Source organism: Euprymna scolopes, chromosome 42 (genome assembly GCF_053919585.1).
Source record: "Euprymna scolopes isolate OS-2025 chromosome 42, ASM5391958v1, whole genome shotgun sequence".
Taxonomy (NCBI): Eukaryota; Metazoa; Mollusca; class Cephalopoda; order Sepiida; family Sepiolidae; genus Euprymna; species Euprymna scolopes.
Window position 1 is genome coordinate 43,921,183 of NC_136523.1, and position 24,821 is coordinate 43,946,003.

Genomic DNA, 24,821 nt, shown 5'->3' on the forward strand with positions numbered 1-24,821 from the left:
ATTGATTATTGTTATTGTTATTGATTATTGTTATTGATTACATATTATCTATATATTGTATTGTTTGCATTGTTCAGGCTTTTGTTCTCATCTTGAGTGCTATTCGCACAACGTTTCGGCTGATGTAACCTTTAACCTTCTTCCGGTGCGTCTTATCAAACTCAAGATAACTTTATGTTAAACTCCGCAATCTGTACGCAATTTCAAACAGAAGTTTTCATTTTTTTTTTTTTTTTTTTTTTGTATTTTCACCCCAAACTATCTGGAACATAATTTGTAGGGGTATTATATAGGGAGTTGAGCAGCAAGATATCTGTTTACTTTACACTTGAACTTCTGTATGTCAGTACAGTCAGGGAAACAGGAACCCGGAAGGGAATTCCAAAGTCTAGGAATCCTAAGGAAGAAACTATTAGAGTAGAAGGTAGCAAAATCCCACCCCTACACAGTAGATATCTGAGGATCTCGACTGTGTAGGGGTGGGATTTTGCTGCTTGTTGGGTTTGCTGGAGGCATTTACGTCGAGGAGTTACAAGGGTATGTAGTTCATCGGAGCATCCACCATTAAAATACTTGTAAGGCAGGCAGAGGGGTGCAACATGATTTTTTTTTTTAATTTAAAAATTTAGTGTTTCTTCGTCATTATAGTGAAAATCGAAAGTAAAAAAAAAAATCAATCGCATCTATTAATTTTTTCATATTAATTTCAACTAAAAGCAATGTTATCTACTCATTTGTCATTTTTTTTTTTAATTTCATTTTTTTTTTTTTTGTATTATTATATTTTCACCCCAAACAAGGCACATTGCCACTTTGGTGTAGGGGGCTACTATCGGGGGCAGCAACTGCTGGGGCACTATGTTGGGATTTGGGCAGCAAGATGTCGGTTCACGTTACACTTGAACTTCAGCATGTCAGTACAGTTAGGGAAACAGAGACCTGGAATGGAATTCCAGAGTCTAGCGGTTCTGGGGAAGAAAAGACTGTTGAGTTATCTCCCTTTGTCTATAGACAAAAGGAAGTCTGTTTGGAGTGATCTCCTCTTGGCTGTTGTTATTGTCATTGTAGTTGTAGTTCTTTTGAAAAGATTGCAGTTTAGCTGAGACTGAATGTTTGTGGAAGGAGTAAATTAACAGTACTGCCCAGGTTCAACATTGCTTTTACATCTAGGGATCTCTACTGTGTGGGGGTGGGATTTAGCTGCCTGTTGGGTTTGTCGAGGGTGTTTACGTCGTGGAGGCACAAGTGTCTGCAGTTCGTCAGAGCATTTCACCATTGAAATACTTGTAGAACAGGCAGAGGGATGCAACGTTTCGTCGATGGGACAGAGGCTGAAGCTTAGATGCCAGTTCAGGGCCTATCAGATTGGCGACTCTCTTTTGAACCTTGTCTAGGAGCAAGAGACTAGTAGCAGATACACCAGCCCAAATGTGACAACAATACTCCATACATGGGCGAATGGTGGCCTTATAGAGGTACAGGATACTTTCAGGTGTCAGTAGTTTTCTAGCACAGTAGAGAGAGCCTACCTTTTTCGCAGTGGCTGGCTCTGGCAATGTTTTCAATATAATTGTTCCAACTCATGTTTCCTGTGAACGTTAGGCCAAGCAGTTTGAAAGATGTACTCTCAGACAGGGAGTCACTGGCCATTGCTGCTATTAGTAGCAGAGAAGGTTTCTTGTAATTATTGAAGGAAACCAGTTTAGCCTTGGCGGCATTGAACGTGACCATCCATTTTTGTCCCCATTCCACTACAGATTGGAGGTCATCCTCTAGTGTTTTTGCCATTTCTTTAGTTATGTGTTCATTTGTTTTCCTGTCATGCCTGTTATAGAGTGTGGTGCCATCAGCATATATACCCATCTCAGGAGCAGTTTTGTCAGGGAGGTCATTAATAAATATTAGGAACAATAGAGGCCCAAGAATAGACCCCTGAGGCACTCTCGCATTTATATCATATTGTTTAGATGTACGACCGTCGAAGACAACCTGGATTTTTCTCTTATCTAAGAAGGATTTAATTATAAAAATTATAATAGCAAAAATAGTTCTACTTTTTTTTTTAAAATTACAGATTTCGCATAATTTTTATATGCAAGATTTTAATAATTTCCTTGCTCACAAGAATGTTTTCCTGCTTTCCGGCTGACTACAATATGGTTGTCTTCAAGTCTAACGTAAATAAGTTCTTGATGAGCCGTTCCATATAAGTTATCAAATTTAACAAATTTTCATTACTAATGATTACTTTATTGTCCAATTTCTACTGTACACTCTTTACCCCTTATCCTTGAGTGGCCTCTTGGCCTTGATAATGTGGTGATGCCTATGTAAAAAAAAAAAAAAAAAAAAAAAAAACTTTCGGCGTAACATAATTTTGGCAGGATTGGAGTTTAGGTGGCGATTAACCTCGAACCCAAAACAACTCAAACCAAAAACGAAAGGGACACATTATATCGATTCACCGGTTTTTATCCATGGAAATGACCATATCGTTCAGTTTACAAATAAATCAGTTTACAAATAAGCTGAACTTATTTTCCAAAATTAAACAATATGGATAGAATTTTTTTCTTTTATTGTTAACAATATTCTAAATTTCTTTTAATATTGACCTATTCTAATATTAGTCTTTTTCTTTATCGCTAAAAGGCATTAATATTAATTTTAATTCAGTTTTAGTGATATTTGTTTACTCCGTTGACGTCGCGCAAAAAAAAAAACCCCGCTGGTAATGAAAAAAAACAAAAACAATATAAACAGATTTAAAAAAAAAAAAAACGAAACAATTTTTATTTATACATATAGAAATAGAACTTTTGATAATTTAAAAAATGGGAAACAATGCGAACAGAATTGTTATGGGACTTTTGGTGTGTGTTGGGGGGGGGGTCACCCTCACCAAAAGTCCAAGAACAATTCTGTTCGTATTGTTTAAATTTTTTTTAAATAATCAAATATATATATATATATATATATATATATATATATATATATATATATATATATATATATATATATATATATATATTTACAATGTAAATAAAAATTGTTTCGTTTTTTATTTTTAAAAAATCTGTTTATATTGTTTTTTTGTTTTTGTTTTGTTTTTTCGTTTTTTTTTTAATTTCCAGCATTTTTTTGCACGACGTCAACGGGGTGAAGGGTTTTAAAAAAAATGAGGAAAAGTGTAAAGACAACGTTTGGTACACACGGTAAAATTAATGTGGCGAAAAAAGGGAAAAAGCTTCCCCCTTATAATAAAATGCATCCGTGAACAATATGTGTTTTTGTAAAAAAAAAAATGAAATTGTAAGGTGAAAGTACAGAATAGTTACAAAACACCTCCCACTAAAAGTACCAGAACAATTCTATTCGTATTGTTTGATTTTTTTTTAATTATCAAAAGTTCTATTTCTATATGTGTACAATGTAAATAAAAATTGTTTCGTTTTTTATTTTTAAAAAATCATTTTATATAGTTTTTTTTTTGTTTTTTTTGTGTGTGTGTTTTTTTTTTTTTTGCTTTTTTCATTTCTAGCGTTTTTTTTTTTTTTTTTTTTTTTGCACGCGCGACGTCAAACTGAACGATATGGTCACTGTTTTCATAGATAAAAAATCGGTGAATGAATCGATATAATGTGTCCCTTTACGTTTTTGGTTTGAGTTGTTTTGGGTTCATGGTAATCGCCACCTAAACTCCAATCCTTCCATAATTTTTATATAATCTCGAACAATAATTTAAAAAAAAAAATTAATTTAAAAACAGGAACATAAAAATTAAATTAAAAAATGATAAAAATTGATACAAACGTTCAGAATAGGAAAGTATGGATGCACTGCACGTCTGGGGAAAACAAAGAAATCTGACACCTCTACCTCCTTTTACTATCATGACTTCATTTTGAAACAGCGTTTCGATTGGCTGAAATTTTGGGCCTCCTTATAATCGTATTTACAAATCTTTATTTATTGAGTTTTTGGCGAACGGTAAATTACTTGCTTTTTGAGGGCTAATTAAGTTATTTTTTCACAAACAAGGTGTCTTTTTTTTTTAATTAAATTCAATATCTTAGGACTTTACTAATTATCTTTGAAATAGATCCAGATATTTATCTTTTAAAGGATTTTTACAATGAATTTATTTAACTTCAAAATTTAGCTGAATTGGTTAGCTCGCCGTGAAAACATTTTTCATAATTATTCTTTATTTTTTTATTTTTTTTGTTCACGTGTACGAATATTTTTATCCTTTGGGAAATTAACTTTAGTCCTTAATTAGCAGTGTCAGAAATTTCGTGAAAATAGTGAATAATTCCACCCCATCTTTCCAAGCTTATAACTCCTCGAAAAATGTAATTCAAGCCCTATTTTTTTTTTTTTTCAATTAAAGGAGCAAGGACCAAGGTTTTATTAAAAAAAAAAACAAAAAAAAAACAATGTGTTTTTTTTTTTTAAAAAAAGGTTTTAAACTTCGGACTTTACAAGTAAATTTCTAAAAAAGCGATTTTTTGTTTGTTTTAAATGTGAATATATTATTTATTGACCTTTTCTCTTCAATTTGTGATATATAAAACTCCCCGACATAAATTAATTATTTACTTTTTAATAGACATTTCAAAATGGGTGACACTTGGGGAGGGGGGCGTAAATTAAAAAAAAAACGTTTGTCTAAAATATTATATTTGGTTTATTGGAAAGAACATAAAATTTCACATTGACCCTGAAAATATCGTAAAAATAGAATCAATAGAAAAATTTTGATAGATTTTTAAAGTTTAAAAATTGAAAAATATTGAGTTCGGAAAATTCATTACTGTTTTTAAAAAAAAAAAAAAAAATTTCTATTACTTTTAAAACAACTGTAATAGTTTATTTTAGAAGTATAATCCATAAAGAAAATAAATAACCTACTTTTAACAGAGAAATTACGAGATTTTTATATTGTATTCGCAGTTTCGTGTTAGGGGTGTCAAAAATTCCTACAAAAATTCTGATACTGCTAAATCTTTCAAATACAATCAAAAAGTAGTCGGAAACCTACAAAAAAATTATGATAAATCGACTTTCAAAACTAGGTCCCCCTATTTTTGCCCGCCCATTTTTGCCGTACCTAACTATAAGCAATATTTCAATGATAAAAAAATTAATTTGCAGGTTTCTTAATGTGCTGACTTTCGAATGTATAAAATACGCATTCCGTAGACGCCATATATTTAAGAGACCCAGCGAGGAAATAGCTTGTCACAGTCGATGAGCCATTTTAGCACAAATGCTATTTCATAATCGCGTTGCTGCTTGACAAGGGGCAATAACTCTTGTCATTAATGAAGAGTTGTTTCCCTTTGATCGCTAAACAGAAAGAAAATTTATTAATGTTAGATTACACTAAAAAATGTTCTTTCTTTTTTCTAAGATGCTGGGGAAAAATGCGGTGCTTGTATAAATTGGTGATCTTTTAAACCGGCACATTTCAGGTTAAAACATTATCTATTTACGTGTCACGTTGAAATTAGTATAAATTCCAAAACTTACAAAAAAAAATGATCCAGTAGGGAAATAATTACAAATAAAAATAAAATTATTGAATTATCGGGTTTTATCAGCTTTGGGAGAGTTGTGCGACTAATTCAGTATGAAAAACTGACTTATCTCCCTTGAGTTAAATTAAGGATCCGCAAAATGTCAGAACGTAATTGCGGATGACTTTTTGTTAAAATACATCTTCTAGATCATTTTTTAATTTTTTTGGAATTTCTACTAATTTCAACATGGTATGTAAGTAGATAATAATGTTTTCACCTGAAATGCGTTGGTTTAAAAAAATACCAATTTACACAAGCACCAAAATTGCAAACATAATCACCTTTCATTAAAATGATTGCCTTTTCCACATTAAACTTGCGCGCTCGAAGATATCGTAATAGGTGGGCATCATCTTTGGATCCGAAGTGTTCCAACACTTTTGCATCCGTCGTCATCAAGTTTTTCAGTTGAAACAAGGATTCCTGATGACACTCTGGAATTTCATTAAGTTCTCGTTTAGCTCTTCCCAGAGATTCGGCAGGAATCACTGAGCAACTTTGGAAGAGATTTTCATAAAATAATTCCATAACTCCTTTTTGAAAACTGAAATAAAAATAACTTTTAATATAAAAAAAAAATTAATATATAAAAAATATTAATTTAATATATAAAAACAATTTATATATATAAAAAAAAACTTTTAATATAAAAGAATATTATACATAAAAAAATTTTATATATAAAAAAAAATTTAATATATAAAAAAATTTTGATATATAAAAAAATTTTAATATATAAAAAATTTAATTTCTAAAAAACAATTTTGATATATAAAACATTTTAATATAACAAAAATTTTAATATATAAAACGTTTAATATATAAAAATAATTTATAATATAAAAACATTTTAATATATAAAAAAATTTAATATATAAAAAAAAATTTATATATAGAAAAAGATTTTAATATTTGAAAAAAAATTTAATATTTAAAAAATGAAATATCATTTATAATATAAATCTCACCTGTCTGTTTAAATGTATGTATGTATGTATGTATGTATGTATGTATGTATGTATGTATGTATGTATGTATAAAACTTTCGACAGAGGCGACGGATTTTCACGAGATCGGTATCGTTTTGAATATTGAAAAATTGGCTAAAAACATTAATTCCTTCACCCTTAACTGGGCACTTTTCTATAAGGAGGGGTCGCTTTTTTTCGCCGATATTTTCGAAATTCATTCCCTCTTCTCGATTGACTAGCCTTAATTTAAACCTCTGCCACTTCCAGTATGGCGATGGACGTAATGACAACACGTGTGTGTAAATATGTACAATCTACATTACATTGCAAAGACGACAAAGTTAACTCCCTTTTAAATTACCTCATTTTAATGATCCAGAGTTGTCTCCCTTTTGAAAGCAAAAAACAAAAAAGGCAGAAGTGCCGAAATTTTGTAAGAAACCTCTCCTTGTTCTGCTTCTTGTAATGTTCAAGAATCTCATTGATTATCGATCTCTCCTTAATGGCTCTTCGTCAAGTGAAGTGTTTAAAGTGTTTGTTTGTTTGTTTTTTCTGGAAAGATCTCTAAATATACTCTAACAAGTAAGTTTTTTTTTTACTGTTTTTTTTTTTTTACATAAGCATCACCACATTATCAAGGCCAAGAGGCCACTCAAGGATAAGGGTTAAAGAGTTTACAGTAGAAATTGGACAATATAGTAATCATTAGTAATGAAAATTCGGTAAATTTGATAACTTATATGGAACGGCTCATCAAGAACTTATTTACGTTAGACTTGAACACAACCATATTGTAGTCAGCCGGAAAGCAAGAAAATGGAAGACAATTCCACAGGCGTGCAGTTCTAAGAAAGAAGCTTTGTTCATGGAATCTATGTTTAGGTTTAGGCACAGATAAAGAGTGGGGGAAATTATTGATAGTGTTTACAGCTAGACGAGTGTTTCTTGTGAAAGTTAGGCGAGGGGGGACCATAGACTGAAGCTCAGTCGAACACTTTCCATGAAAATAACAATACATCAGAGACAAACTCGCAACATCTCTTCTGTGAGATAGAGGTTGCAGGGAAGAGAAAAGGACATCTCCTACGAGATTACGAAGTCTATTTTGAACTCTATCAAGGCTTTCACAGTGTTATATCGTCAGGTGGGTCGGCACCCGAAACAGTCATATTACATAGTGAGGTGGGGAGATATTGTGCTCTTATAACATCCATGTATAAAAGGCAAAATGTTTGTTAGTGTGTGCATTTTTGTGTATGCCCAGCAAAGGTATTTTTACGGGATGCGCTCAATGGGGTCACTCATGCTTAAAACTTTTTATATACTGTCTAAATTATAATATCTACGAGTTACGAAGGGAGTTTGCATCTATCTTTAATTTGGGCGACTTTTATGCACTATTTTCGAGATTGTTTCACTCGCCATGTCTTTGTTTTGTTTTTCAGTATAAAACTAATGATTACTAGGATACTATCCCATTGATTACTGTACACGCAATAACCTTTATCCTTGAGTGGCTTCCGAGCCTTGATAAGTTGTGACCTCGATGTAAAAAAAAAAAGAAGAAGAAAGTGAAATTGAATCATGGGGACGTCCACAAAGCAATCAGTTTGATCAACGCAGGGGAAACCCCTTATATCAGACCATTGCTATTCAGTTGGACACTCCCCTTTTATGGGCAAGCTGGCCTCCCCACCACCACCACCACCAACAACATCTTGGGGAAACAAAACCAAAAAAACTACCTCATAGTAAAAGTTAACTGCGGGATTTCTATGGCGTGATATTTGACCTCATAAAATTTCACGCACCTGTCACTTCTTCAGTTTTTAATCGTTGAATTAGAATGCTTTTTAGTTCGTTCCCCTCGTGGCCGAGCGGTAAGATGCCAGCTTTGTTTTAACACTTTCTTTTCCACCTTCAGGTCAAGTCTTCGGGTTTGAGCCTACCTCTCTCCAAAAACTTTGTTTTTTTCTCAACACACACCTCCAAACACCCAGGCAATGCCAGGCACCCATGCTAGTCTGTTATAAACGTATACATTGTATGTATGTTGTTTAGCCAGGGGATATGATACCGACATATAAACTGAGCCAATTTATATCAGAGAGTTATCACACGGGTATATATTACAGTCCATATATAAGAAGAATAATATATACTTTATACCTTATTTCTTCAAGAGTTCTTTCACCTGCCTATTGAGCTCTGTGATGAACCATGAAATGACCAACGCCATCCAATTGAGACATCTGTTCTTTCTTCTTTTGTGAAGCCACAGAACAACACTTTATATTTTTAAAATATAAATTTATTTCAGTTGTCTCAAATAATCTTCTCAAAGAGTCTACTTTTCTTGTCTACATGTTTGTGCTACCCAGCCACGCTTCCTGGCCGTCTGTTCACTCCCGTGACTAACTCATGACTCTCTTCAACTGACTAAACTTCTCGACCTTCAGACCTCAGTTCTGTTACGTCATCATTCAAAAAGCACATGTATCCCTTACGTGTGACTTTTCCACATCTGCCTGCCCAAGGTTATTTTGTTTATATTTAACCTAGCTAATTTATATAAACATCTTCAGCTTAAACCCATTGCTAGACTTTATTCTATCAGCAATAAATAACTTCCAATATAAACTATTTTAAGAATATCATTAAATAGATAGATAGATAGATAGATAGATAGATAGATAGATAGATAGATAACTAATTAACTTTAAACAATGGTAATTATTCAACAAAAGAACCCTGTTTCCTTTTTTCCCTTCTTTTTTTCGTTTTGAATCCAAAAAAAGAAATATACATTTTTCTTATGGATTTATATGGATCTTTGATGAGTTGTTTGATCAATCTGTACATTACATTACAACGAAACACATGTAAGACGTGCCATACCAATAACAAAATAATATGAATGTTATATAAATACATCGGTGGTTTTGGAATGTTTACTCAAGATATATATGCTCTGAAAGTGCAAATCCATTTTTATTGAGCTTAATTAAATGTAGCGATTTTTTAAAAATAACTTTATTGAATATATATTTTAAACGTATATAGTGTTTACTATCAAAACATATCTATGTTTGTGTGTGTATGTATTAACAGGGTGACCTGACGTTGCCCAGGATTGTATGATGATCAATGAATGTTTCACATTCCCATATTTTTATTGTCACCAAAATTGGTAAAATTGCTCATTCTTCAATCAAATCGATTGATTGCCTGCTCTAGTTGAGGACCCATCGCAACACAACACTGCAATTTATTTGAAAACTTTTATTAAAAAAAATCAATTCAGGTAACTTGATTATGTTGTAGAGATGACATCTATTCAATGTAGCTGCCTTCAGCCTCAATCACCACCTCAATAGAGGTCCAGAACTGGAAGCATGCCTTTTCCACAAGCGCTGGCAGGAGCTCGACAAATACTCAGCAGATGACAGCGATCAAGCTGACTTTGGTGTTGTGGGAGGTCATGTTGGTGATGTTCTCGATATGTATGACCAAACGAAGTAGTCCAGCGGGCTTAGGTCGAGGAAGGAGGTGGACCAGTAAGAGAAGAGTATAAAGTCGTAGCATAAAATTTCTCAAATGCACTTGTAATGTTAGGTTGTCTAAGGTTTAAGTTTGGTCCTATATATATATATATATATATATATATATATATATATATATATATATATATATATAATTTTTTTTTTCAAACCAATAAAATATGCCCAAATTTGCCTATATTTGTATTAGTGTCATATGTTTCACCCCACTTCCTACCACTCACCACTACCTACTCTCCCTAATATTAACACCTCGCCCCACTAAAAATAATATAGACTTCTAATGAAAAGAATTCCACCAGACTTTGAATTATTATCGCTGGACCCACAAACAAATTTATACAAGCACTTGCCCGATTCGGATATCTACACAGCTATGCGGATTACCCAATATATAACTTGGACCTTATTACCAAACGGATGTAAAGAACGCATAACATGGATTTTACCAAGCAAGCTGGATCTAAAAAAACATTCATATCCTTTTTCTGCAAATCCTCCTCATACAGGACTTCTGATAAATTTATTATTTTGACTTTGACTTTCCATGTCTCACTGACTTTAGCAAATAGGGTGCATACCTTTATAAGTATTTGCTAATATTTTCTCTCCTCTGATGAGATGGTAGACATCGAAACCCTATAGGTTAAGGAGATTAATTTTCTAAAGCATTCTTTGTCTTGCTGAGAATAATAAAAATTATTTGATATGAAACTCAACCACTTCATTTCATTTCAATGAGAGTTTTTTTGAAATTTATTGAATTACAATTTAATATATATATATATATATATATATATATATATATATATATATATATATATTCAAACCAATAAAATATGCCCAAATTTGCCTATATTTGTATATATAGTGTCCTGGCCGGCCAGCGTGTGGTCTTGCCAGGTTACTAATATATATATATATATATATATATATATATATATATATATATATATATATATATATATATAAATTGTACTCTTGTACACTCTGTCCTCATAATTAATCAAATTTCGGAACTCTTGTTTCAGCACTATACCAAATTAAAAGGTTAATTTGAGATGCTAAAAACCTTTACAGATAAAAAAAAAAATGGTCCCAAATCCACGGTCTACCTTTTTTTTTTCTTCTTCATGTATGTAATTAATTTTTAAGAAGACCATTTCTCTTTTTTACTTTCATCTATTTTAAAAGAATGATTAAGTAACCCTAACCCAGTTTTGTTCAAATTAAAAATGAAATTTAAATTCGACGAATTTTTTTCTTTTCTTTCTTTTTCCATTTTGTTTTTTTCTTTTCTTTCTTTTTAAATGTGTGTAATTAATAGCATTGCATTACAATAATATGATCACCTTTAACCCAAAAGATTATTATTTTTATTTTTTTTTATTTTAAAAAAGATAAACAATGATTAAAAAACGTATTTATTTATTTTTAAACTGTTATCCTCCTCTTCCTAGTTGTTGCTTCACAACGTTTCGGCTAACTCATCCTCTGGCCTTCTTCAGGGGGTTAACCGCGATGGGATAGGAATGCCGAGTCTCTTAGATGTATCCTCACAGCCTTCCATAGTTGTTGTCACACTGCGTTTTTGGCCAACTAATCCTCTGGCAGGATTTTGGGTAGGATTGAAACTGCTATATTCAGACAATGCTTACCTGGAACCGTAGAGATTCAATGACTCATTCCAATAAGGGCCCCAAAGGGCGATAAAGGTTGGATTTTTTTTTAATAAATCCAAGTTTTTCATTCTTATCTAGTCTTCCATCATCGGGTCTGTACCGTAAGGCCAGGGAAAAAAATGTCCGAAACGCCGTGAAACAACAACTATAAAGATGGGGATAACCGTCACAAATAAATAAATAAATAAATAAATAAATAAATAAGTATATAAATTTCTCATCTCCAAGGATTCTAATAACAAAAACAATATATAATACTCCCGGGTGTTTACGTGCTGATCTTTCTGGTCTCAAATTCACGGTCTATCTTTTTCTTTTTTCATGTATGTAAAACTTGTGGAAAACGCTCTGTTTTACGGTTGTTTTTAAAAATGAAACAGAAATTTAAATTTCGTTCCGTTTTATTACATTACGTCCAACTCACCGTTCACATTCAACATATCAAATTTGTAAGTTTTCAGGTATGCTGACATGGTTGGGAGCGTCTATTCTGAAAACCGTCCTTAATATGGCTGTTCCGAAAGCCATTCTTAATGGGGGGGGGGGTTCTATTCCGAAAGCCGTTCTTAATATGGGGAGGTTGTGGGTGTCCATTCCGAAAACTGTTCTTAACATGCAGAGATTGGGAGTGTCTATTCCGAAAGCTATTCTTAATTGGGGAGGTTAGGGTGTCTATTCCAAAAGCTGTTCTTATAGGCACCGCCAAAACTGGGGGGGGGGGGGGCAGGTAAGTACTTTTTGACGGACCGTCTTTTTAAAAATCTACCAAAAATCAGGTAATTATCCAATCAATACGAAATTTTCAGCGATTATTAAGAGAAGAATGAACTTTATAACAGTGTACTTATTTTTCATAAACGATATTTATATATATATTTTTTTTTACTTACAACCCCCCCCCCCCTTGTTTTGAGGTGGTACGAATATGCTTAAAATAATCATCTGAAACTGAACACAACATACTGTGTTGTTGCAAGGGACAGAAATATAGATTAAAAAAATAAAAAAATAAAAAATTGTTTGCATACCTTATTTTGACGTCTGAATATCAGAACTTCGATTGTGTTTAATTATGCCGCTTTTGAGTTTTGAAGTGTGAAATTCGGTGAATATGTTAAGTAAAATAATTAATTTAAGTTAAGCAAAACAAAAAAAAATTTTTTAATATTTATACGAAAAAAGCCATTTTAAAATCTTTGATAAATAAATTAACAATTTTTTTTAGCGAGCCGAATAATGCATGACCATTATTAAACAGGGTATGCTTTGAAGAATCGATACAAAAAAAATTTGATAAATATTGTGCCCTTTGTGTTAAAAATAGCATCATTTTTTCGATCCCGTTTGAAAACGTTTGCCGCCTTTCGACTACGGTGGACCAAACGCGCTGAAATAATTTTTTTTTTATTCTGCTTTAAATTGCCCCTCCCCCATTTTGGGGGGCCTGGCCCCCACACACATACATATTAAAAACCAAACTCATACAAATGGTCACCCATCTGGTACTGGCCAGCCTCAGCGTTAATAATACATTGAAATTTTCGTTACTGAAAAATAAGTTTTTTTGGCCTGTTTGGTCTTCCATAGTTTGCTTTTTATCGAATACAAACGTAAACAGTGTCGATCTAGATTCTAGATCGACGCGAAGTAACTGGTTGCCTATATGAATAAGTGGAATTATTTGAAATCCAGGTACTTATATTATAATATTTTTGCATATTCTCATAGAAAATCATCCTAAATCTTAGTTAGACAACAAATAAATAAATGAATTATTTCAAAAACCTTTTTTAAAATATATTTATGTACGTTTTTTGTGCAAGACAAAAAATGTCAATTGTTAACTTTTGGGGAAAATTTAACATTTAAAATTTAATTAAAAATAGTAGAAAAAGTTTTACATTATTCTGTTTTCTATATGATAAAATTCAGGGTTTTATCTTTCTGGGGAAAAAAAGTTACTCAGAAATAATGGATTTTAATAAATGTAATTTCGTTTTAAAAAACAACAACAACTTGATTTTTCGGCCATTTTTGGCGGTGCCTATGTTCTTAACATGGGGAGGTTGGGCGCGTCTATTCCGAAAGCTATTCTTAATATGGGGAGGTTGGGGGTGTCTATTCTGAAAGCCATTTTTAATATGGTGGGGGGGGGGGCTTGAGTGTCTAGTCCAAAAGCCAATTTAAAAAAAAAAAAGATTAAAACGGAACGAAATTTCAATTTTCGTTCCATTTTTAAAACAACCGTAATTGGAGCATTCTCCGCAAGTTTTACCATTATTTTTTTTAACAAGAGAGTTTTCTTTTTAACTTTCATATATTTTAAAGGAACGATTAATTAACCCTAACCCAGTTTTATTCAAAATTAAAATGAAATTTAAATTCGACTGACCTTTCTTTTCTTTCTTTTTTTCTTTTCCTTTTCTTCTTTTTCCTTCTTTCTTTATAAATGTGTGTAATTAATATCATTCCATTGTAATAATATGATCACCTTTAACTCAAAAGATTATTTTAGCTGACCTGTATAAGAGTGCGCCCCCCCCGCTACCAAAATGTGTGTTTTACAGCTTTTAAAAAATTTTTCAACGATTATCATAAATTACAGAAAAAATTTGAAAAAAAATAAAGTTCTTCTCCAGCGACCTTTAAACATTGCCCACCTTTTACATCTCTCTCTCTCTCTCTCTCTCTCTCTCTATATATATATATATATATATATATATATATATATATATATATATATATATATATATATATATATATATTTACACGCAAGGTCGGCATGTATGTGTACCCGTGACCGTTTCTTTTAAGTATATATGTGTGTACGTGCGTAGGTGTGTACCCGTGGCCGCGACCGCTAGCTGACCCTCTCCAAACAATTAACAACAAAATAAAAACTAAAAATAAACCGAATCATAACCCCCCTCCCGCCTCCAAACAAAAACAAACACCCAACAGCTCAAGACATACTTACCAAGAAATCACCTCACCAACGAGACGCTAAAAACTTTAACACTAAGACTCGAATTTTAAGTAACCTCCCCCTCCTCCACCCCCACATATTCCCCTTCCCCTCAGCCACACCAGAAATGAACTTCCCAGACCCTCCCCCACAAGTTCCTTAAACACCAAAACTAAAACATTATCGACATACCAAACGCCGCCCACCTTCCCTCCTTGTTCCCTTCCTCTCTTCCTCTTCCGCCCTCCTCGCACCCCCCTATGACCTCATCCACTCTTCCAACTCTTTCATCCCAAAATAGCGAACATTTCTGTAAAAGTCTGAGGACGCTACAGACGTCCAAAAAAAAAACGGCCGTGTAGGCGAAACAATAATATAACTTAACAGAAAGATACAAAAAATAAAACGTATATATATATATATATATATATATATATACACACACACACACATACACATATGGGTGGGTAATGTTTAAAGGTCGCGGCTAGAGAAGAACTTGATAAAAATTCTGCATATATAATATATATACATATGTATATATAACATTATATATATGTATCTATCTATAACATTATATATATATATCTATAACATTATTATATATATATGTATATATAACATTATATATGTATGTATCTATAACATATCTTCTTCTCTTCTCTTCTTCTCTTCTCTTCTCTTCTTCTCTTCTCTATATAAATAAAATGAACTCATTTTTTCCCGTCGGATTTTGACCTTAATAGGATTAAAAATCAAGATATTTCATGCAAATATAATATGCACAAACGGCAGAACAATATCTGAGGTGTGTTATAGGCTTATTATTTCTCAAATTCCTCGATAATCTTAGATTTCTATACTTTTTCTGCATAGAAGTCACGGCCAAAATCGGTTAAGATCAATGGAAGTGGTAAAATATTTTCTCTCTAATAAATTCCTCCTCCCCCTGCCACCACTTAACACCGTTTGGGGATCGTTCACAAGGAACAGTTGAGAAGAGAACACCGATTTGGCATCGTAGTTCTTTCATGTGAAGTTATTTAAAATCACTAAACTAAGCTGCATTGCTCTGTGGCGTAATGGTTAGCGTGCTGGACAATTCACATTATATTTTCACGTTCGCGCCGACCTACCGTAGTCGTTTTTTTTTTTTTTTTTTTTTTTCCTAAACAACTGGAATGGACTTTTCTTGGTGGCTGAACTGTTAACGTTGCAGATGTTTTTTTTGTTTGTTTTTTTTTCACACTTTATTTTCCTACTTTTACTCATGACTCCGGGTTTGATCCTTCCTACTTACCTACCATAACATTTTTTAAAACTCCCCCCCCCCGTCCCGGAAACAAACACTCGGGCAACGCCGGGTACCCCCGCTAGTATATATATATATATATATATATGTATCTATAACATATATATATGTATCTATAACATATATATATGTATCTATAACATATATATATGTATCTATAACATATATATATATATATGTATCTATAACATATATACATATGTATCTATAACATATATACATATGTATCTATAACATATATATATATATATCTATAACATATATACATATGTATCTATAACATATATACATATGTATCTATAACATATATATATGTATCTATAACATATATATGTATCTATAACATAAATATATATATATATATGTATCTATAACATAAATATATATATATGTATCTATAACATATATATATTTATATATGTATATAACATATATATGTATCTATAACAAATATATATGTATCTATAACATATATATATATATATGTATCTATAACATATATATATATATATATATATATATAACATATATATATGTATCTATAACATATATATATATATGTATCTATAACATTATATATATGGATATATATATGTGTATATATATATATATATATATATATATATATATATATATATATATATATATGTATACATGAATGGAAATGTATAAAAAAGACATTATATATATAACATTACCTTTTAAACATTACCATTAAAAATAATCAAAAATACTTAAAATAACATTAGAAATAAATGTTCTGCCATTTTTAGCATTCCTTTTTAGGAATTGTGTTTCTCGTCAAATGCCAGCATTTTGACGTATTGTTTATTTTCAAGAGAAAACATTTTTTTTATTTAAACTCTAAAAAAAATTGGATAAATCTTCACTGACATGTTTTTACTTAAATTATAAAAAATAAAATTATTTATGTTTTTCTTTTTGTTTTTGTTTTTGTTAATTGGAAGAGAAATTGCAATTCCTTTTATTTTATCTTTTATGACGCCATTTTTCAATTTTTAGATTTTTTAATCATGCCCAAATGCGTTTTATTTTCTTTTAATGGATTGATAGTTGCCATTTCTTCTGACGAGTTAAGGGCAAAAAAGATTCATTAATTGATATAATAAGTAAATGAATGATTTTGCGCTATGAAACAGTTGCTGTCAAGAATTGTGAATATCAACGTACTTAAAGGAATAAATTCTAAGATTGTCAACATCATAAAATCTAGAATATAGACTTTTAACATTTGTTTGTTATATGCTCTGTATTTACTTTGAGCTTCATAAATTAAGGATTACTGTATAAAAAATGTGAAATATAATTGAAATATAACAGAAATACATATATATATATATATATATATATATATATATATATATATATATATAGAATAAATGATAAAAAACTATATTCCAAAATCCATGATGTTGACCATCTTATAATTGATTCCTTTAATTCAGTTGACTTTTACCATTCTTTTTAAAAAAAATTGTAAAAGTCAACTGAATTAAAGGAATAAATTATAAGGTCGTCAACATCATGAATTTTGGAATATAATTTTTGTCATTTATTCTCTATATTGCTTTGTAATTGCTTTGAGTTTCTTAAATAAGGATTGATATATATTATAAGAAAATATATTTCTACAGAAATATATATATATATATATTTCTCTAAAACCTCTAGCCTTTGATGGAGGGGAGACTAAAACTTGATGCTATGGTTTCAAATAGTCTGAATGAAATAACAGCAAGAGGGGATTTGACTCAAATATTTCTCATATGTTATATCTCCCCTCTTTGGTTTTCATACATAAAGTAAATTTCACAATGTATTATTTGATACTGGAGATATTCATAATCGTACCTTATTTCCAAAAGAGGGGGAGATATAACGTATGAGAAATATTTGGAATCAAGTATCTCCTTGCTGCTATTTCAGACCATTTGAAACCATAGTAGCAAGTTTTAGTCTCCCCCCTCTATCAAGGCCAGAGGTTTTAGGGGAAAATATAAGATATTTTGTAATTCATATGCAAAACTAGGAAAACAAATGACTATCATTGAAATTTTGGTAAAGGTGCAGTATCTTTCCACATACAAAAAATCCTTTAAAATTATCACTATTGTAGGTTTTTGAGGGTGCTGAAAATGAAAATAACAGTAAAAATCCCAGGAAATGAGTAGTTTCCAAGATATGAAGAAATTATAGTTTTAAAAAGTGGTGGATCACTTTTCTATATTCATTTAATGTAAAAATGAACACCCACTTTATAGCCAAAACACAATGTGAAAGGAGATCGCTGGTAACATCTTTGAACAAACACTGGTGTGATTATGCAGAGGGTCTAATGTGAATGTATAGCGTCTCTGGTTTGATTTGTTCAGTCGCAACACAAGGTGGTATTTAAGCGTTGTGGTGGGGAAAGAACCATGAAATAATCCGTAGGCAACAGAAGCAACTGATACATTTGGGCAAGTAGACAGCAGATCTAATCCAAGCAGATCATATAGTCCAGAGGGAACAAGGTCACTGCAGGAAATATGTAGTATATATCTCATTGCAGTAAATGTGGCACAAGGCTGAAAGGTGGATAAAAATAGCTCCCCTAAGGATAGGGGACGCAATTTAGAGTCAAGTACAGAAACCTCCCTGACATTTTAGTTAAGAGAAAACTATCTGTTCTGATACAACAGTTTATCTTTTCTGTCCTCGGTCAGTAAAGGAGAAATCCTTCTAGACTAAAGCATTTTGTTATTTAAATTTTATCCCAATCCAGAGTGCCCCTATTGAGGGAGCTGGATTCTCCTCACATCAAAAACCAATCTTATGTCTTACCAAGTCCTCGTGTTATAGTAGATTACCCCCGCTCCCCCCTCCACATGAAATTCTATTTCTTTTTAGGCGATTATGTGTGAATATCCTGAAAAGTTCTGCAGAAAGAAAACAAAAGGTAAAATAACCAAACATAAAAACAAACGTACTATTCTTTTAGAAGTTAGAGCGAGGAATCAGTTTATCATAATAATATGAAAACTTCCTCCAAAAACAAAAAAAAAAAAAAAAAAAAAAGAAAGGGGGCGGTGTTCAAAATGCATACTGCTTCGTGTTTTTTATATATTTTTATTGTAAGGTTATATCTCGATTACATTATTATTATTATATATAAGAATTATTCTTACATATAAGAAATAAACATAAAATATATTTGAAAATTGTATCTATTTTGTGCTGCCATACATCAATTGAGAGACGCGAAAATAATTAATTGATAAAAAAGTTTACGTATTTTTATATATTTTTATTATAAGGAGAGGAAAAAAATAAACATAAAATATATTTGAAAATTGTATCGATTTTGTGCTTCCATGCACATCAATTGAGAGACATGGATGCCAGCTTCCGGTGTGTTTGAAAGTTAAGCCATCTTTTTATGCACAGTTACCGCATTAAGATTATCTACCCCTGTCCACCAATTCGTTGAACGATTTTTTTTCACTCACATTGAAGCAGAATAAATTTTAATTTTCTTGAATAAAAATAAAAGTATTTGATCAAATTACGTGATTTTTGGAATACGACATCTCCATTCCGATAACTGGTAGGTACATCATACAGACATTTCGGTGTTTCTATATTATAATAACTAAATAAAAAAAGTATTTCTTTAGTTTAATCAAGACATCAAAAACTGAAAATATTAAAAAAAGAAAAATTATATTGTACGTACCCGTTATGGAATTAAGTTCATACAAAAAAAAATTCACTTAATTTGATCAAGTATTTATTTATTTATTTTTTAACAGAGGAAAATCAAATTATAATGTGATCGATCGTATACCGCCATCTTGCCTGCTTCGCAGACATGGAGGGAGGCGGCAAGGGAGATAACTCTAATTACCGCTTAAAAGTTGTCAAAATTTGACGAGATTATTTTGAAACAGGGACAGAAAAAATACCTAGATAAATATTTTAGTTTCTGATTTTCACTTATTTTACAGTTTCTTTGTTAATCGGGTAACATCCATTGAAAGCGTACGGTGGTTATATGAGAAAATAAAGCTGTGTACGAATTATAAATGTTTTTCTGTGTCTTATGTTATACATTAGTATATTAGGGGTCATTTCGAGTTAAAAGTTTGCTTACTGCACCCATCTGGACTAGAGAAAATCATGATTTAAATGTGTATGTCTCGTCTAAATAACTAACGATAAATATCTAATATGGCCGACGTTCAGAAGACGTTCTGAAGATCAGACGGGTGATCAAAAAGTCAGATCGAGCGTACCGGAAAACGAATGAGACCAAATTGACAACTAGCCTTTTTTTTTTTCTTGAACTTTGCGCTTTTCGGATTATTTGGTTATGTTTTATTTTCTTGGTGGATATTTTTTTTTTGCCGTTTTTTTTGGGGGGGGGGCCAGTGATTATAGTTATAGGTAATTATTAACAGCAAAATTGGTGCAAGTCCAGATTAGTAGCACTTGTAAACAAAAATGAGTACATTTTTATTTTCTTGAATAAAAAAAATTACTCGACGAGAACACGACTGTTTTTGCTTTAATAATTATTTTTTATTCAAACGTAACAAATAAAAATTTCAATTTGGGTTGAACTTTGCGGTTTTCGGATTATTTTTTATTTTTATTATTGTTTTTTTTTTAGCCGGATTTAACTAACAGATAAAAGTAAAACAAAACAAAAATAATTTTGGTGCTTATGCATTTATTTTACCATTATTTTGTATGGTTTAAGTGCCTTCCCCAATGTTTGAAGTGTTTCTAATGTTTTTACCTATAACTATAATCTCTGACAAAAAACTCCCTCCCCCCCAAAAAAACAGCCAAAAAGAAAATATCCACCAAGAAAATAAAACATAACCAAATAATCCGAAAAGCGCAAAGTTCAAGCAAAAAAAAAAAAAAAAAAAAGGGCTAGTTGTCAATTTGGTCTCATTTCGTTTTCCGGTACGCTCGATCTGACTTTTTGATCACCCATCTGGTAGGCCATATTAGATATTTATCGTTAGTTATTCAGACGAGACGTACACATTTAAATCATGTTTTTCTCTAGTTCAGATGGGTGCAGTAAGCAAACTTTTAACTCGAAATGACCCCTAATGTACTCATGTATAAGATAAGACACAGAAAAGAAACATTTATAATGCGTACACAGCTTTATTTTCTCATAGAACCACCGTACGCTTTCAATGGATATTAGCGTTAAATCCATTTTTCGTTTAAAGTCGAGGAGGGGGCCTCGTCTGCGAAATAGACAAGATGGCGGGATACGATCGATCTTATTAAAATTTGATTTTCCTCTATAAAAAAAAAAACTTGATCAAATTAAGTGGATTTTTGTTAAATTTTTTCATGTGAACTCTATTATATAACGAATAATTAAATATACAATATATTTTTTTCAATGCTTTCATTTTCTTTTAATGTCTTGATTAAACAAGTACCCGAAAAATATTGTAGTAAAACATACGGTACCCACCTAATTGCCATGTCGCAAATAGTAACATATTCAAAAATTACAGAAAAACGAGAAGGTAGAAAAATAATTATTAATGAAAAACAGTTTTCGATAAAGTCTGATGAGAAATAAAATTTGTCCGACATTTTGAATTATGTTCATTATGTGACGTAAGCAACAGAACTTAATTGTCCCCCTCTGTCAATTCTCTTTTTTTTTCTTTTTTTTTTTTTTTAGTAAGCGTAATAAAGTGATTTCGATTCATTTTACAAATTTCTTTTTTTCATTAATAATTATTTTTCTACCTTATCTTTTTTCGTAATTTTGGGATATGTTACTATTTAAGACCTGATAATCAAGTAGTTACTATTTGTTTCTCTTGAAATTCATTTTTTTTTTTCGTTATTATAATATAAGCGAAGCGCCAACGTTTCTGTATTTTCTTTAATTTGAAATGCCGCCATAAGTGCTAATCTGAATAATTTTTTTTTTTTTTTTTTTAATATAGGGAGAATTCTACAAATTTCTTATTTTCATTAATAATTTTTTTCTACCTTATCTTTTTTCGTAATTTTGTATATGTTACTATTTGAGACCTGATAATTAAGTAGTTACTATTTGTTTCTCTTGAAATTCATTTTTTTTTTTTTTTTGTTATTATAATATAAGCGCCAACGTTTCTGTATTTTCTTTAATTTGAAATGCCGCCATAAGTGCTAATCTGAATCATTTTTTTTTTTTTAAATATAGGGAGAATTCGGGACAAGAACTCTGACTCCATAAGAATGAACATCTTTTGGGTGTCCGTTCCTAACAAGAACCAAAGAGAGGGTTGGGGTTCTAGAAATAACTGTTGTATCTCTAATGAAAAACGGTGCCGAATAACAGGAATTCCACCGTTCTTTGGCATCGAGCGAAAACCGCGATTCCTCAAAAGACGAGATGGCGCTTAAAAGAGAGGAACAAACAAAACTCACGGAAGAGGACGGTCTCTTCCCATCGGTGTAAAACGGCTCGCTTGTCTTTTTTAATTATTTTTTATTTTTACTATCAACAAACTTTCTTGTTTTCTTTTTCTTTTTTTAGATGACCTAGTTTGTGTGTGTGCGCGCGCATGCGCGTGGTTTACAACTAAAAGAGAGAAAAAGAAAGCTCACCTTGTTGTCAATGTTGAACGATGTGATGTATGTACCTACATTCAACAATAAAATATGTGTGTTACCATTTCTGTCCGCCGAGGTTGTCTGTCGCTACAAAAAAAATAAATAAATAAAAGAAAGAAAGAAACGTACGAATTCTTTACTCTTTAGTTTTATTTTGTTATCAACCAGGCCCCTGTGCTCTCTCCCACTCTCTCCCCCAGTCTCTTTATCTACCTATATCATACCCCTTCTTTCTTTTATCCCTCACTCGTTAGTCTTTATCTAGAATTTTATCTATTTATAACTTTTACCCTTTCTCTCTCTCTCTCTCTTTTTCATTACCCTAACGTCTCTATTTCTCTGTCTCCATATTTATCTTTCTTCCGTTCTATCTCTCCCCCTCCCTCCCTCTGTCTCTTTGTCTTCTCTCTCTCTCTCTCTCTCTCTCTCTCTCTGTATATCTGTCTGTCTCTCTCTCTCTCTCTCTCTCAATCTTTGTCTCTCTTTCTCTGTCTCTGTCTCTCTCTCTCCTAGTCTGTCTGTCTGTCTCTCTCTCTCTCTCTCTCCCTCCACTTATCAGTGGCAAGATTCGCGGTCGATCTGTCCGGACTCGACTCGATTCACTCACTAGATAATGAAGCTCACGTCTATAAAAAAAAAAAATAGATCATCAAGTTTATTATTTAACTGAAAGTAGAATTGCGGGGGGGGGGGTGTGTGTGTGTGTGTGTGTGTGTGTGTGTGTGTGTGTGTGTGTGTGTGCGTGTGCGTGCGTGAGAGAGAGAGACCACAATTCAGAAATGACCAAAGGTCACTTAACAAATCTTGTATCACAAGATTCTGTATGTTCCACAGCTTGTTTATGTTTTTAAAAAACACAAACCAAACAAATTAATTCCTCTGGGACAACCAGAGACCAAATTAGTGCAGATGTTATGAGGTGGTGACTGGTGAGGAAGGGGGCGTGAAATTACTTTTTAAAAAATCTGTACTGATAGTTGTTGCGAAAACAACACTGAGATTAGGTTAAAAGCAGACAGATTTTTCTTACCTTTCTTTTTTCTATTATATTGAATCGGTTGTCAGAGAAAGAGAGAGAAGGGGGGAGGGAGAGAGAGAGAGAGTGTGTGTGTTTGTATGAAAGTGTATGTGTTTATGTGAGAGAAAATGTTTGTGTGTGTATGAAAGAGAGTGTGTGTGCGTGCGTGTGTGTGAGAGAGTGAGTGTATGAAAGAGGGTGTGTGTGTGGGGGGGCGTACAAGTGTGTGAGAGTGTGTCTGTGTGTGTTTACATGAGACAGATAAAGAATGAGATAGTGTATGTGTGTGTGAAATAGTGTGAGAGAGAAAGAGGGTATTGTGTGATAGAGGGAGCGAGAAAAAGAGATAGTAGGGGATCAGAAGAAGAACAGTAGAAAAAGAAAAAAAAAAAAGAATTCACCTTCTATTTTATTTTTTTTTAAATATAGGAAAAGCGAAACATTTATTGTATAAAAAATATAATTTTAATGTTTTAATATTTCTTTTAAATGAGATTGATTTATAAGTGATAATAAATGTAAAAAACATGAAACAATTTTTAGATTGTTTTTAGAATTGTTTTCTTTTTGGGGGTTTTTTCCTGTACGATTGTATAAAATGGAGCAACATATAATTTTTTTTTATTTGTTTTTTGTTTGTTTGTTTTTCCCAATAAGATTGTATAAAAATATATAATTTTAGCAAAATGTAGCAAAATATAATTTTTTTGTTTTTTTTCACAATAAGATTGTGATATATAATTTTAGCAAAATGTAGCAAAATATAATTTTTTTGTTTTTTTTTGTTTTTTGTTTTTTTTTCACAATAAGATTGTATAAAAATATATAATTTTAGCAAAATGTAGCAAAATGTAGCAAAATATAATTTTTTTTGTTTTTTTGGGGGGCGGGGTCACAATAAGATTGTATAAAAATATATAATTTTAGCAAAATGTAGCAAAATATAATTTTAAATACATGAAACATAAAGGTTTAAGAACATTTTTTTTTTACACGAAGATAGTTTGTTTTGTTTTGTTTTTTGGGGTTTTTTTTTTCACAGTAAGATTGTATAAACATATCAAAATATAATTTTTGGTT

General features: G+C 31.5%; 1 protein-coding gene and 1 long non-coding RNA gene across 3 annotated transcripts in view; one reads left to right on the forward strand and one right to left on the reverse strand.

The window, feature by feature from the left end:
- Window positions 1–22,784, forward strand: part of LOC145267062 (uncharacterized) — a 28,704-nt gene extending 5,920 nt beyond the window's left edge. Inside the window, exon 2 of the long non-coding RNA XR_013864813.1 lies at window positions 22,311–22,784. This is a non-coding gene — a long non-coding RNA (uncharacterized LOC145267062). The remainder of the gene's footprint in view (window positions 1–22,310) is intronic.
- LOC145267061 (retinaldehyde-binding protein 1-like) overlaps window positions 1–24,821 on the reverse strand; it is a 70,556-nt gene that overhangs the window by 38,485 nt on the left and 7,250 nt on the right. The window contains exons 1-2 of one of the 2 annotated variants that reach the window (XM_080123016.1): window positions 22,718–22,849; window positions 5,867–6,129 (exon numbers count right to left, since the gene is read on the reverse strand). In XM_080123016.1, the coding sequence (XP_079979142.1) occupies window positions 5,867–6,113 (247 nt within the window). In that variant the 5' untranslated portion in view covers window positions 6,114–6,129; window positions 22,718–22,849. Of the gene's footprint in view, window positions 1–5,866; window positions 6,130–22,717; window positions 22,850–24,821 lie in introns of those variants that run through there. The other variant, XM_080123015.1, reaches the window with a different exon arrangement.